Source organism: Nelusetta ayraudi, unplaced genomic scaffold, assembly GCF_046127955.1.
Source record: "Nelusetta ayraudi isolate G7.1 ecotype Tasmania unplaced genomic scaffold, CSIRO-AGI_Nayr_v1 ptg000015l, whole genome shotgun sequence".
In the NCBI taxonomy this organism is placed as follows: domain Eukaryota; kingdom Metazoa; phylum Chordata; class Actinopteri; order Tetraodontiformes; family Monacanthidae; genus Nelusetta; species Nelusetta ayraudi.
The window spans coordinates 818259-831753 of record NW_027466065.1 but is presented as its reverse complement, the minus strand read 5'-3'; the positions used below and the strand labels follow the sequence as shown (position 1 = coordinate 831753).

General features: G+C 44.7%; 2 protein-coding genes across 2 annotated transcripts; both read right to left on the bottom strand.

Moving 5' to 3' along the window:
• Positions 1-330: 330 nt before the first annotated feature.
• On the bottom strand, positions 331-5224 carry LOC142886220 (kinesin-like protein KIF3B). The gene is made up of 8 exons (XM_076023197.1): positions 3564-5224; positions 3372-3473; positions 3151-3273; positions 2778-2896; positions 2267-2380; positions 1665-1779; positions 740-918; positions 331-614 (listed from the first exon to the last, which is right to left on the bottom strand). The coding sequence occupies exons 1-8, from the start codon at positions 4932-4934 to the stop codon at positions 464-466; spliced, it is 2274 nt and encodes a 757-aa protein (XP_075879312.1). The 5' UTR covers positions 4935-5224; the 3' UTR covers positions 331-463.
• Positions 5225-5362: 138 nt separating this feature from the next.
• Positions 5363-12175, bottom strand: hadhab (hydroxyacyl-CoA dehydrogenase trifunctional multienzyme complex subunit alpha b). The gene is made up of 20 exons (XM_076023196.1): positions 12025-12175; positions 11248-11289; positions 11073-11143; positions 10827-10960; positions 10348-10486; positions 10135-10254; positions 9920-10022; positions 9588-9710; positions 9377-9495; positions 9187-9243; positions 8987-9096; positions 8742-8876; positions 8480-8651; positions 8041-8127; positions 7815-7955; positions 7627-7695; positions 7300-7495; positions 6953-7067; positions 6693-6838; positions 5363-6065 (listed from the first exon to the last, which is right to left on the bottom strand). Exons 1-20 carry the CDS (start codon positions 12092-12094, stop codon positions 5920-5922), a joined length of 2295 nt encoding a protein of 764 aa, XP_075879311.1. The 5' UTR covers positions 12095-12175; the 3' UTR covers positions 5363-5919.
• Positions 12176-13495: the final 1320 nt, after the last annotated feature.

The window sequence follows — 13495 nt, the reverse complement described above, 5'->3', positions numbered from 1 at the left end:
GGCTCACAAGCACGTTTACTGGAAATAGAAGCAACAAAGGCATCATCGTCTAGGGACGATTCCTGCAACTTTAGCAGACACAGGCCTTAAGAAAATATGTAATCAAAACGCTGTAGTATTGTCTTTTTTTTTCACAATCAATCTTAGCTCGACTGAAAAAACAAAAACACGCTGTTAGGATCCACAAAAAGCAACTCATTACCTTAATGTCAAACCTGGTTTTTAAAATAGTACAATTTGGCTGTATATATTACTCATAAAACTCATAAAGCCCAATACATACAAACCATGAGAAAACAGTTTTTGCCTTAGATTTAAGTGCATGCATACTAAAGCTATTATTGTTTTTATGTGGGGGGAAAAAAAAAAATCTATCTTAAATCAAGGCATAAGATTTCTCCCCTCTCTCGTTGTGCCAGGCTGAACCGAGGTCCGGCCCTGTGTGCAGGTGCGTTGCCAGGTGTCAGGGGCTGCTCCAGAGGGGGCTGTCCTGTGGAAGATAGGCAGCAGAGGACGGCCTCCGTCGCTGAGAAGGAGAACGACTCTGAGGTTCTGATGTCAGGGCAGTGGACGATGAGGACGAGGCCATAGGTGATGCAAGTGGCGCCTGGTACCTGGGCGGTGGACCGTAACAATGCACATTTACTAATACTGAACATTCTTAGCCTCAAATGACCAAAATAACACCTAGCGTTCAGAGGTTTAATGCATGGCGAGACTTTGTGGGCCTCTCGCTCACCAGGACTGGGACTTCCTGACGCAGGCAGACGCGCCGCTTCTCTCTCTGAGGGGGACGTTAGCCAGCAGGTCCGGTATCAGTCTGGGAGTGTAGGCTCTGTCCAGGTGAGGTCCATTGAGGTTCAGCATGAACATGGTTGGTGGAGACACGTCCAGCTCCAGCAGCATTACATTCTCGGCCTGTCGGTACAAATCGCAAGAACTTCAATTTATAGCCATTATTGCCATGACAGGTATTGTTTCTTAAAAGAAGCTATAGGTTGTGTTTATTCCTTTATTTCGTTAACCTAACAGGCCAGATAGAACACTACCAATACTCCTGACAATTATTTCAAATTATTTCACGTATTTAATTAGGAGATTAGACGAACTGTTGAACATAATGAAAGCAGATAAATCACAATTTTCACTGCCAGGTTGGACACACGGTGAGAGCTTAGGGTGTCGTTTTGCAACGCATCACTGCCCCCTGGTGGGAGGAGATGATCTGTGTTTTGTTTTGTTTTTGTTTTTTTACCATTGCAAAGTTCCCAGTTTTGAGTACAAGGGAAAAACGTCATCCACAAGGTTAAGCATTGTCAGTGTCATCCTTATTTTGCTTTTACAGGAGGACATACCACCTAGTTTTTGTGTTTTCTTATATTTTTGTCTCTCTCTTGGGCTTTAAAGGTCCAGTGTTCAGCGAATGTCTCTCTTCACATATATACTTAGAAGAAACCTAGAAAGATACTGTACATAATGTAAATAATATAATTAGAAAGAAGTATGAGGGTGGTTTCTGAGTTAAAATCCTGCTGCTTTGCCAGGTTAATATAACGCTGCACCCCTTGCTGCATTATGGACACCACGACAGACGTTTCATTTCCGTCCTCCCTGTCCTCCGGTTTGCCCTGTCCTTCCTGTGACTCTGCGAACAAAACACTGACCTGATATCTACACGGGGCCCCGGCCGCCGTGGCAACAGCCATCTGTGCATATTGGCTGATTGGTCTCTTGTATCCCACGGCAGACAGCGGCCTCATCTTGACCTGAGTCGGAGCACTGGCATAAAGACAAGCGGGGTTGTGGGGAAGGGGGAGAAGGAAGGATTTGGATTCAGTTTAATACGCTCAGACTTGGGTTAGTGGTTAAGAGGCTGGCTGCCTGGGGGGGGGGGCAAATACGCTCAACTGATCAGCTTCCACCACACACAATCTCCCATGTTATCTCCCCTGTGTCTTCTTTAAATCACTTCTGTAACCGGCTCAGACTAATAGCAGGTGTCTGTTTTTACTCATGTGTAATAACACAAGTTTATGTGCATTTTATCCACAGCTCATCTGGTCAGTTTGCTGTACCTTTTGTTTTGCAAAATAGAAAAATAAATTATCTGAATCTTCATCTAATTGAGGGTGGTATTATGTGTATAAAACTCCTCTCTAAGCCCATCTAATCTCTTTTTTTTTTTTCAAGAGCCGAGGATATTTCTGTCTCCTCTGGCCCTTTTTTTCAGCGACGTGATTCAGCAGAGTGAAAGTCATTCACCGACCTCTCTGGGAGGACCGGATGGAGCCTCCACTGATCTTCCTCACTGTCAAAGTACAGCCTGCTCATGATCTTGTTCTTTTCCTCCGGAGGGATGAAGTTCTCAATCAGGAGGTTTCTGGAATGTGAAGTAGAAGCACACGTCAGCAAAAAAAAAAATGCTTCCTCGTGAGAGGACAATGAAAAATAATATCAGATGAGTGCTAAACCAAATTTGTCTGAGGATAAATGGAATTGGTTTTGGAATTATCTCCTTGATTGAAATAACATTATGCCACCTTCAGACATCAGCATGGTTATATCATGTTCATTCCCACTCACAATTCCCCGGGTGAATCAGTTTTTCTCCTGCTGTTGTTGACAATCATTTAAAATGCAGCAGGACTGAGAACCATGCATAAAATGCATTTGTTTACAGGATTTACAGAAAATTGCACACAGTGACGCTGTTATGAAAACGAGAATGAAACTGCATCCGGCACTAAACAAATAATGGTTATTGTGTTCGCGCTCACTTGTACTTCAGCTCCCTGGTGAGCTCGGTTTGCGTCTGTTCAAGCTCCTGCCTGGTGGTGACGTGTTCGGCCATGACGTCTCGCATCTCTGCCCTCACCAGCTGCAGTTTGGCGTAAATCTTTAGGGAAACGGCAGCGTTGTTAATCATCGCGATCGGCAAAGGTAACGCAACAAGACATATTGGAGGAGGATCGACCAGACAAGATGACAAACAAACAAAAATTGGCAGAATAGGAATGAAAGAAACAGTCAGAAAACAAAAGTTCCTGAACCGGTCTCTCTCTCATTGATCGACTGCAATATGATGATGTGATGATAGTGAAATCATCTGTTAACGAAGGCCAACTGTGTGGGGGGGCGGAGTCATCTCACCCTCCTCAGTTTCTTTGTCTTGAGCTCCACCTCCTGCTGCAACGAGCTGAAGGTCTCCATCATCTCCAGAGTCTCCTCCTCCCGCAGCATCATCTGCTGCTTCATCTCCCTCTCGCGCCTTATCTGCAACACAGACGAAAAAATGGACAAATTAAACTGCCAAACAGGCACGTTACCGACCAAAAGGAGGGGGGGGGGACTGATTTTCTTCCTCTACAAACCTGTTCTGCAATTTCTTGTCTCTTCAGCTCCAGCATTTTCTGCTGCTCATTGGTGTGATCCATGATCGTCTTGCCCCCGACCAACAGTTTGCTCTCCATGGCCTGCAAAACACAGACACATACAGCCATTATTTATTCATGCGTTTCTTTGTGCTTCACTTTTCCCGGCAGCGAGCTGCATTAAGTGAGCACCTTGTACTTCTCGATGATCTTCCCCAGAGAGTCCTGGTCCCACTGCATGTCCTCCAGCAGGCTCTTTCTGTTCTCGTTCAGGTGTTTGATCTTCTCCCTGCTGACCCTCAGGACCGTGGGGGCGTCGCCGGCTTCTCTTCCCTCTTCTGGCGCCTTCCACACCTCTGCATCCCTCTCCCTGAGCGTCTCCTCCTCGGCGCTGGTCAAACTCCTGCTCAGCCTTTTGCTGTTCCTTCTCCTCCTCCTCTCCATCCCTCGCTCCTCCAGCTGTGCCTTCAAGCGGGCGATCTCCTCCTGGAACTGCCTCAGCAGGGCGTCTTTGGGGTCCTCGTTGACACGGGGCTTGTTCTTGATGTTCTTGGCCCTGCTGGCGTACCTCAGCGTGGCCAGGGTCTCGTCGAAGTGCTTGTGCGATGGCCCCACCGTGGCGATCATCACCGTCTTGGCGTTGCCGCCCAGGGAGTCCTGGAGCAAGCGGGTCAGTTTGGAGTCCCGGTAGGGGATGTGGGTGCTCCTCCCGTCCACCAGAGCGGAGATGACGTTCCCCAGCGCTGAGAGGGACAGGTTGATCTTGGTGGCTTCCTTCAGCCGCTTGCCCTTCGCACCCGTCTTGCTCTGACGCTCGCTGCCGGCCAGGTCCACCATGTTCAGCTTGCCGACCCGGATGTGGTCCTCACCGTCTGGCCCTTCCTGGCTGCACTCCACGGTGATGCCGAAGATGGCGTGGGACCGGCTGCTACGCTCGTTCATGTTGGTGAAGCCCACCGACCTGGACTGGTTGCCGATGTTCATCACGTGCTCGATCTCCTTGGCGTTCTTGGTGACCACGGAGCTGAGGTCTTTCACGTACACGCCGACCTCCGAGTTCTCCTTCAGCTCCAACCTCTTGTTGTTGTCCTTGCACAGCAGGTCTCGGACCTCCTCCTGGTAGATCTCCAGGTAAGACGACCTCACCAGGTACTTCTGGTTCTGAGTTCTGGATATCTGCGTGAAGATGTGCTGGAAAGAGTTTGGTATCACCCCTCTCATGTCCGGGTCGTCGGACACTCCTTGCATGGTGTGCGTTTTGCCGGTGCCCGTCTGTCCGTAGGCGAAGATGGTGACGTTGAAGCCCTGGAGCACGGACTCCACCAAGGGTCCCACGGTGTCGTCGTACACGTCGCTTTGTTTGGACTCGGAGCCGTACACGGAGTCGAACGTGAACACCTTCATCGGATCATCAGGTGGCGCCTTCGGGTTCCTGATGGTGATCTGGCCCAGCCGCTCGTCAATCACCAGGATGTTCTCGCACTCGGACACCACCTCCTTCCTGTTGAGGGGCCGGCAGCGGACCACCACCCTGACCGCCTCGCACGCTTTGCTCTTAGACATTTTTTCTTCCGCCTTGGGCGCTGATCAGTAATTCATCTTTCCCAAGGATGCTCGCGCTCCTCCCCGTTGTCAGGTGCCGGCAGAAGCTCGTTCCCAGGGAAGACACGCCTCAAATTTGCAGCGTCTCCTCATCCCCGTGAACGAAGCACCTCCTCCGCCCCGAGCATCTTCCAGAAAGAGCAACTGATGTGATGAGATACTGCCGGAGGAGGAGGGGGAAAAAATCCAACACAGAGGAAGCAGCACCGCCCAAGCCCGCACAGCCTCCCCGTGGTACACACCCTGCTCTGCGGACAATGGGGAGGAGTCATGTGACCTGCGCAGCGAATCGGATTGGACCAAATCCTCTGATCTCATCTCGTTAGTCCGAACAAATTAGCACCCCCAAAATATTTCATCCCTCCAAAATAAAGAAAAGACGCCACGGATTCATTCAACGCCAACATTTTACTTATGCGTCACATTTACATCTGTTCTTAATTATTATTGAAACCAGGCCCCACGGTCTAATGTACACAAAAAAGACAGCCGCTGAAACATGATGGCAGACATTCATTAATAATGAACAGGAGCTTTTTATTTGCCAGGCAAAAAAATATTCAAATCCCCCCGCTTTAATCTTCTGTGGCATCTTTACATCCACTATGTGTTGTTTTTTCTTTATTAGAAGCCTCCAGCTGCTCTTTCATCTACATATGGTCACGTAAATCAACATTATCGTACAAAAACAGTCCCTAAACTTTCCGCTGACATCAGTTGTCACTTTATTAGGTACAACCAGCTCACACTGGAGGAATTTACTATACCGACAACGGCTGAAGTGCTTTTCAAATGTATCCGCTGAATGCGTGTTGCTGGGTGAACCTAACAAAAGGTCAACTGCGTCTCATCTCTCCACCACTTGTCACACCCTCACTCCTGATATAAAATGTTAGGCACATTCTAGCGGAGTTCAATTGAACGCTACGGGCACGCCGTGGCTCGGTCACTTGTGAAATTTCTTGCTGGGGTCCTTGGCATGGTCCAAGAGGAGCTGACATGGAGTGAACTGGTTTCCGTAGACCGCTTCGAACTGCCTCATCTTCTCCACCAGCTTGTCGGCACCGAAGGCGTCCACGAAACGGAAGGGGCCTGCAAGCAACGAGGAACCACGTAAGCCATTTTTTTTGTTTCAACGTGGGTCTTTTCAAATAGATATTTCCTATACCGATATCGCTAAAGCCAAACGCTATATTAGGATGCCATGAGATTGACTAGTGAAATTAATCCATTTTCAACTGCTTATGTATTCTCGCAGTCATTGTGTTTCCCATGTATTGAAACTTTTACTTGTGTTTATAGTGATAAACACTTTCAAAGTTTGTCTCTAAAAATAGAAGCTCCTGTAACACTGGAGGTTCAATTGGGATTTCCTCTCTTGCTGTGGAGCCATTTGTTTCTTCTTTCTTAACCTCCAAGTGCAACAGATTTATTTGTACTGACAGTTGGATCTAAAAAGGCTTTGACTTTTTCAGACAAACTTTCTTTCATGGCTTCTGTCAGGTGAGCTTTTCATGGGAACCCTTCATTAAAAGAACCCTTCGGTGGAGTTGAACTTCAAAAAACGACCGCACGAACCGGATATTTCCGGGGCTTTAAGCACACATCAATCATTAAACAAAAACACACCCGTTCTCGGGAGATTCTACCCTCTTTTCATTCCCAGACACGGATCACTAGTTGTTCAGATGATGAGGGCTCAAAGGATTAAACTCTAACCTCCGAGGCAGGGAGGGAATCCCAGGCCAAACACGGCCCCGATGTCCCCTTCCACAGGGCTTTTCAAAATGCCTTCTTCCAAGCACAGAACGGCCTCGTTGACAAATCGGGACACAAGTCGGTACTGAACGTCTGAGTCTGAAGAACTGAAAAACCACAACAGAGTGAATGTCAGGAATGAGGCATTATAGACACGATCGAGACAGAACGACTCCTCCAACTTGGAGGTTATACATGCAGCTGATGGTTATTTGACTTACACAGCGGGATTTGGTGTCAGCTTGTATTTCTCCAGGATGTCTCCAAGTTCTGGGTTTACCTCTCGCGTCTTCAGTCCCGGCTGGTAGATGTAGCAACCCTTCCCTGATTTACGACCTTGACGATAAAAATAAACACATTTTAATACATGTAAATTTAATTTGAGGGTGACAGGGCTAAAAACAAATTCATGAATTAATAACATTTAAATATTGTGTCTTTTTTCATATTTATATTACCTATGTTAATACAGTTAATATTGAATTAACAAAAAAACAACAACATCAAAACACCCTGAAACTCAAACGATATGCGGCCTGTATGCATCATTCAACGAGGTTGCTCTTACCCATGAAGCCCTGCTGCACCATGGTCTTCAGGACCTCCACATTTCCACCACTGAAGCGGGAACCAAAAGCCTTGCCGAGGTCTTCGCCCACATGTGCGGCCACGTCGATACCCACCTCGTCACACAGTGTGGCAACTCCCACTGGGAAGCCGAAGGATGTGGTGAGGGCATCCAGCTTCTTGGGGCCGACTCCTTCCTGCGACGGCACATCAACAAAGACAACGGAAATAATCCTGGATTTATGTTCACCTCGTGTGTGATGATTCGCAACATCTCAGCTTTGGGTGCAAATAGACGTTCTGATTCATGGCTGATGCTGGTGCTAACCTGGAGAACCTTCACTGCTTCGATCAAGACGGGACCCAGGCACCTTGTTGTGTAGAATCCAGGTCCATCCTGCAGAGAGACCACGGGGACCCTTTACTGAAAATCTGAACTGGAGTCTCAAGAAGGCGGGAAAAGATGAAGGTCAACATGTATAGCTGGGACCAAGTGTGCGGATTGCTTAGGCTCACCCCGACAACAATGATGACTTTGCCCTGCTTGAGGCCGACTGCCACAGCGGAGGCCACCGTGTCCTTTGACGTCTGTTCGGTGGTTATGATCTCGAGGAGCTGCATCTTGTCCACCGGGGAGAAGTAGTGCATTCCGATCACCTGCGGATGCAAAGAAAACCTTAAGCAACGTGTTTTCTGAAAAAAAGGCGTTTAATTTGTCTTCGAGCATAAGGTGAGAACCAACCTTTTCTGGTCTCTTACTGGCAGCAGCGATGTGCTTGATGGGCAGAGCAGATGTGTTGCTGGCAAAGACGCAGTGAGGAGGAATCACCTGCAGCAGACAAAAAAAAAATATATGTTTAAGCCAGTAAATATATTTAGGCCTGAGCTGCAATGTGCAAGCTGACCTCAAAGTTTCCAAAACGGGTCAGTATCTTATTCAAACATTTTGACAGTTTTACTTGCAAATACAGGTGAAAGGTTGTAATTCCTGACACTTACAATTGCCTGTCAAATAAGTATTAGCACACTACAAACAGTCAAAAAGCTGTGGACATCACTGGTGCATTTGTTGGCACACCAGCAGAACAAGTCTCAATAAGACTTGTTCTTCTGGGCCTGCAGGGACTGTTTCTGCACTGGTATTTCAAATAACACCACCCACAAGGCCCCTACCCACTTACAGCCTCCACCTCCTTCAGCACAGCGTGTTTGATTTTGATGTCTTCAAAAACAGCTTCGATGACCATGTCAGCTTTTTCGAAGCCGCTGTAGTCCAGGTTGCCCGTCAGGTTGGACAGGATGGAGTCTCTCTCAAACGATGTAATGCTCTTCTTTTTGGTTTTGTCATTGAGCCTGGTGACAAATTAAACTAATTTATAGTCACACTTTCATAAAAAAAGAAAGACAACTATATATTGAAGTGAAATGCATTTGATGACTCACCCTTTGTATACCTGCTGTTGTCCCCGGGCCAAGCCTTCCACAGTTGTGTCCTTCAGGACTGTGTGCACCCCTTTGTCAACACTGACCTGGGCGATACCGGCCCCCATTAGACCTGCTCCCAAAATGGCAAGAGTCCTGTTTACAGGGAAAAAAAGAACCAAGAATGTGAGAAACATTGAGCTTTGCCGTGTCTAAACAACATACTCAAATCTGTCTTTTGGATGTTGAAAATAATATCAACTCACTTCACTTCTCTCTCTGGAGTTCCAAAGTGGTTCTTCTTGCAGGAAACCTGGCCATGATACAGGCCAATCAAGGCAGCCGATTCATTGGTTTTCCCCAAATAACCAAAATTCTGGGACACAAATAAAAAACAAATCAGTTTCTTCCAAGGTACTGTCCACGTTACATTCATGTGCAAATGATGCTGGCAGAGTAACCTTACCTGAGACTCAGCCAAATATCCTGCAGTAGGGCCTTGTTCTACTCCTGTTTTCACACACTGAATTCAGGAAAACAGTCAAATTACATTTTTTTAAATTTCTTAAATATTACGAAACAAACAAAAATCTACAACATAGTTTTCACAAAATATCACCTAGATAAACAAATGGCAGCAGACTACTTGCACTTACTTCAATTATTTTAAGTGGTGCTGGATACAGGCCTTTGCTCTGTTTCATTACTTTTCCATGGACTGTTTTGTAGATTTGATTTCTTACAGCCGGGAAGCTCATGATGTAGTCTTGAATTTCTAAGGACAGAGGAGCATGAGCTCTGTAAATCTGTGTTCAGGTTTCATGAAATAAAATCAAACACCTTAAAACAAAGGCAGCCTAAACTCACTCTGCATGGTGCCTTTCTCTTTGGTTAAAGAGATCTTCTTGTTAACGATCCCCTTGGCGCACTGGATTGCGACTTCCTCAAGGTAGTCCATTGTTCTTTCCTCTGGACTCTTCAGCCCAGGTCCTAAAATATGAGCAGAAATGAAAATAAATAAAAATAAACAAAGAGCTTAGAAAATGAGGATAAAGCAAGATTTGTTAAAAAATGACTCAACTATGAGGGAGAGTACAAATATGGCTCGCAACTGCTACAGAGTGACATGCTGACAACCCTACAACTCTACCATTTGAGACAGTTAGGTTTTCAATTAAATATGTTGAGGTTCATCTCACCGAGGGGGTCTACAAGCTGATCAACGAGCCCCATTTTCTTGGCTTTGTCTGCTCGGATATTTCTTCCCGTCAGCATCATGTCGAAGGCAGAGGGCAGACCCACCTGACAGTGACAAATTGAAAACATTGCATGTGATTTATCATTAATAGTGACACTGCTAGGCCACATACTGGCACACGTGTCAGTAAATGACCTGAACATTTTTACTACTGACCATTTTGGGAAGCCTTTGGGTGCCACCAGCTCCAGGCAGAAGACCCAGCATCACTTCAGGAGTACCAAGAACTGTTTTTTTACTCTTTGTTGCAACTCTGTACTGGCAAGCGATGGCAAACTGAAAGGCAATTAATATACGTGTATGTTAATCAGTTTATTATTCACATGGATACAACTTTGTAGTGTATTGTTTGGGCTCTTTTCAGCCGACCTCCAAGCCTCCTCCTAAACAAGAGCCGTTGATGGCAGCCACGATGGGTTTGGGAGAGTTCTGAATCTTGTCAAACATATTCTGCCCTTCCTGAGAGAGCTTGGTGACTTCTTCTGAATCGCGGCAGGACTCAATCATACTATAAGAGATATGCAAAATAATTAAATAAAAAAAAAAAAAAAAAAAACATGACAGAGAGGACACGAAGGATGCAAATTAATTAATTACATTTAGTGCACACATCCTTTTAAGGAAAAAAAAAGGCTAAACAAATTCTGGAAAACACCTGTCACGGTAAACATTTTAGGAAGGAGTTAATTTTATATTTATATATATATATATATATATATATATATATATATATATATATATATATATATATATATATATATATATATATATAAATATATGACTTGTTGCCAAATCAATGGACCAGTATTTATTTTCTTTATTTTAAAGAATTTATTTAAGTCACTCACTTAATGTCGGCTCCTGCAATAAAGCATCCAGGCTTGGCGGAAATGAGGACGGCACTTGTGACAGCGTTGTTTGCCCACACTTCATTCATTACCTCTGTCATCTCATTTTGCATTTGGATGGACAGTGTGTTGACCTGGAGGGTGGGGGGAAAAAAATCAATCGGCATCACATAGGTCTGACATAGTGATGGAGTAAAGAAAAGGTGTTCCACATTGCTCTCTCTCCCTTTCACCCACGGGTCTCACCTTGGAGTTTGGGGCGTTCAGCCGCACCACCGCAACATCGCCCTTCACTTCGTAGTCCACGTGAGTTCGGGCTAAAAATAGGGAGAACGTAAATTGAAAAATAATTGGGTGACTTGAAATGCAGATGGATTTTAGAGGAACAAATTTAGATCATATAACAAGGTTGAATCATTACCTAGCATTGTGGAGGCAACTGAAAAGGTGCGTGAAGAATTGCCTGTGAAAGAAAGAAATGCACAAAATGAGGCAATTCGTTTTTTATGCATTTATCGCATTGAATACTGCATGACTGCATAATTTTGTTTCTGATATAATAAACACAGGACTGTAAGTGCGTTTACGTATGCCAAGTGACGCTAAATCTTCCTGCAATTGACATTTCTACAGCTGATACTAGCGCATGACCTCAGACGGTCCCAGCCACACTGTGCAATCTAGTAGGGAACGACCCTTCACCTACATTCCCCGCCTTCCATTCAGACAGAAGTGGAGTAGCAGTGGTCATCAAAAAGACGAATCAATGACAATGTCTTCGAACCCATAGCATGAATAATAAAAACAATCACATAATGACCATCAAATAAAGACACGCACGATGTGCTCTTTAGCTCAGGGAAATTAATTCACCGTGCTCCGTAATAGTCCGCTAACTAGCACGGACGGCTAGTTTAGCCTACACGTAAAGTTTGGCCGCTGGAATAAAAGTTTAAACGTCCACTTTTACTCATCACTCGTTAGATCTTCGTAAAGAGTTCAGCCGAGAGTAATTACCAAGCTTAGAAAATGGGGTAGTATTGTTTAGGGGTATCATATAACAGTGAGTCAAACGAGCTAATTAACGTTACCAAACTACAGGCACAAAGCAATAAGCTAATGCTGTATTTTTGTAATGTTTTTATAAACCACTTCGGGTTGTGCGAACACAGAAACATCATACGTAATTCATATCCACCTGCGTGAAGAGCATATTTCCGCGATGTAAATCTGGAAAGAACGCCAAGGGCTCGAACACCAGCCATCATGGGAGCGGAGGTCAGTCAGAAGCGGTGGGGACTGCGAAGCTAGCTCGCTAGCTGTCAAGTACTATCGTTCCTGGCTCACGATTGGCACTTAAAAGAGCGAGAGAGTGCCGCTTCCTGGAAAACCCGGACATACCTCGGTATTTTGAATGCTGATTGGCTTTCGCTGAAAATGGCAACGTGTAATTGGATTGAAATCTCATTTCTTATTGGACGTTTAAGGACTACAGAACGCCCTTTCACGTGATCATTTCCTCAACCTGCGACTATGTGATGTGAACTTTGACGATTTGTCATACTTTAAATTATTGTTACTTTATTGGAAAAACAAATAGAAGTCGTACAAGCAAGCATGTTTGAAGTCTCTTGCGATTATATTTAATAAAAGTTAATAATAAAAAACAATAGCAGCGCGCCACCACAAGGCGGAGGCATTGGAAAGTTAAAGTCTTCACCGTAAAGCTTTTCATCGTAAAGTGTCACAATATAGCAAAAAGGCGGTGCGTGCTTATCTCGGCAACAGTGATTTTAATTGTGTGCATCCCTTTTATTAAACAGCGCAGTCACACACAGTCGTGTCAAAGTTTCTGTGTTCGGTCAGAAGTAGCGCGTATACAGACAAAGGTCGAGGCCTGTCACTTAAGTCAACAGCCACCATAATACATTCTATAATTCAATAAATATTTCTAAGAATTTGAAGGGACGCGACTCAAGTCAGTCTCCTGAGTCATTTAACATTTGGATGACAAATATGACATCTAGTGTACATATTGTTGAACTACACCAACATTGACATCAAGATGAAGGGCTTCGTCTCATCTAGATTGGAGTCAAAGTATAAAGCCTGGCATATTATTAGTCAGTCACTGACATTTGAATAACCTTATACATCTGTCGCACCACCTAGACTCTGAGAGGTCTTAGGTAGATGAACTGATGAGGAGAATCCCACTCTTTCAATAACAATGATTCGAAAAAAAGTTTGAATACTAATTTATTTTTTATTGGTCCTATATCATTTGCAATTTCATTCGTAACAAGAACATGTTCACACATTTTTGATGTAACTCGTTTTTATTTAAGTAGAATGTATGTGCTATCCACTAAATCATACAAGCATGACGGAGAAGGAAGTTGATTTATCTCGATGAGCAACAGCAGAAAAAAACTTAACAATATCTGGAACAAGTTACCTGTATTAATATTCTGTGACAGATGACAATGTTGTACTCTATTACTCCTTGTAATAGCCGTCAGCGTAATTCGCTGTCATTTAATTTTCCATTTTTATCCTTTCACCTCAAGTACGAGGGAAGGCTGTGTCATTCTTTTTTTTTTTCTGGAGGGCGGGAGAGTGACGCAATAATCCAATCAGAGCCCAGAATCTCTCATAGCAACACCAAT

What these genes read in the sequence shown, in the direction of transcription:
- LOC142886220 (XM_076023197.1), bottom strand. Translation starts at nt 4,934, where the DNA reads ATGTCTAAGAGCAAAGCGTGCGAGGCGGTCAGGGTGGTGGTCCGCTGC. An exon ending in AGACAAAGAAACTGAGGAGG is followed by an intron (nt 2,897 to 3,150) that starts GTGAGATGACTC and finishes GTTTCCCTAAAG; the next exon opens with ATTTACGCCAAACTGCAGCT. An exon ending in GGGCCCCGTGTAGATATCAG is followed by an intron (nt 919 to 1,664) that starts GTCAGTGTTTTG and finishes TTGTACCGACAG; the next exon opens with GCCGAGAATGTAATGCTGCT.
- hadhab (XM_076023196.1), bottom strand. Translation starts at nt 12,094, where the DNA reads ATGATGGCTGGTGTTCGAGCCCTTGGCGTTCTTTCCAGATTTACATCG. An exon ending in ATTGCAGGAGCCGACATTAA is followed by an intron (nt 10,487 to 10,826) that starts GTGAGTGACTTA and finishes TATCTCTTATAG; the next exon opens with TATGATTGAGTCCTGCCGCG. An exon ending in CTGACACCAAATCCCGCTGT is followed by an intron (nt 6,839 to 6,952) that starts GTAAGTCAAATA and finishes GTGGTTTTTCAG; the next exon opens with TTCTTCAGACTCAGACGTTC.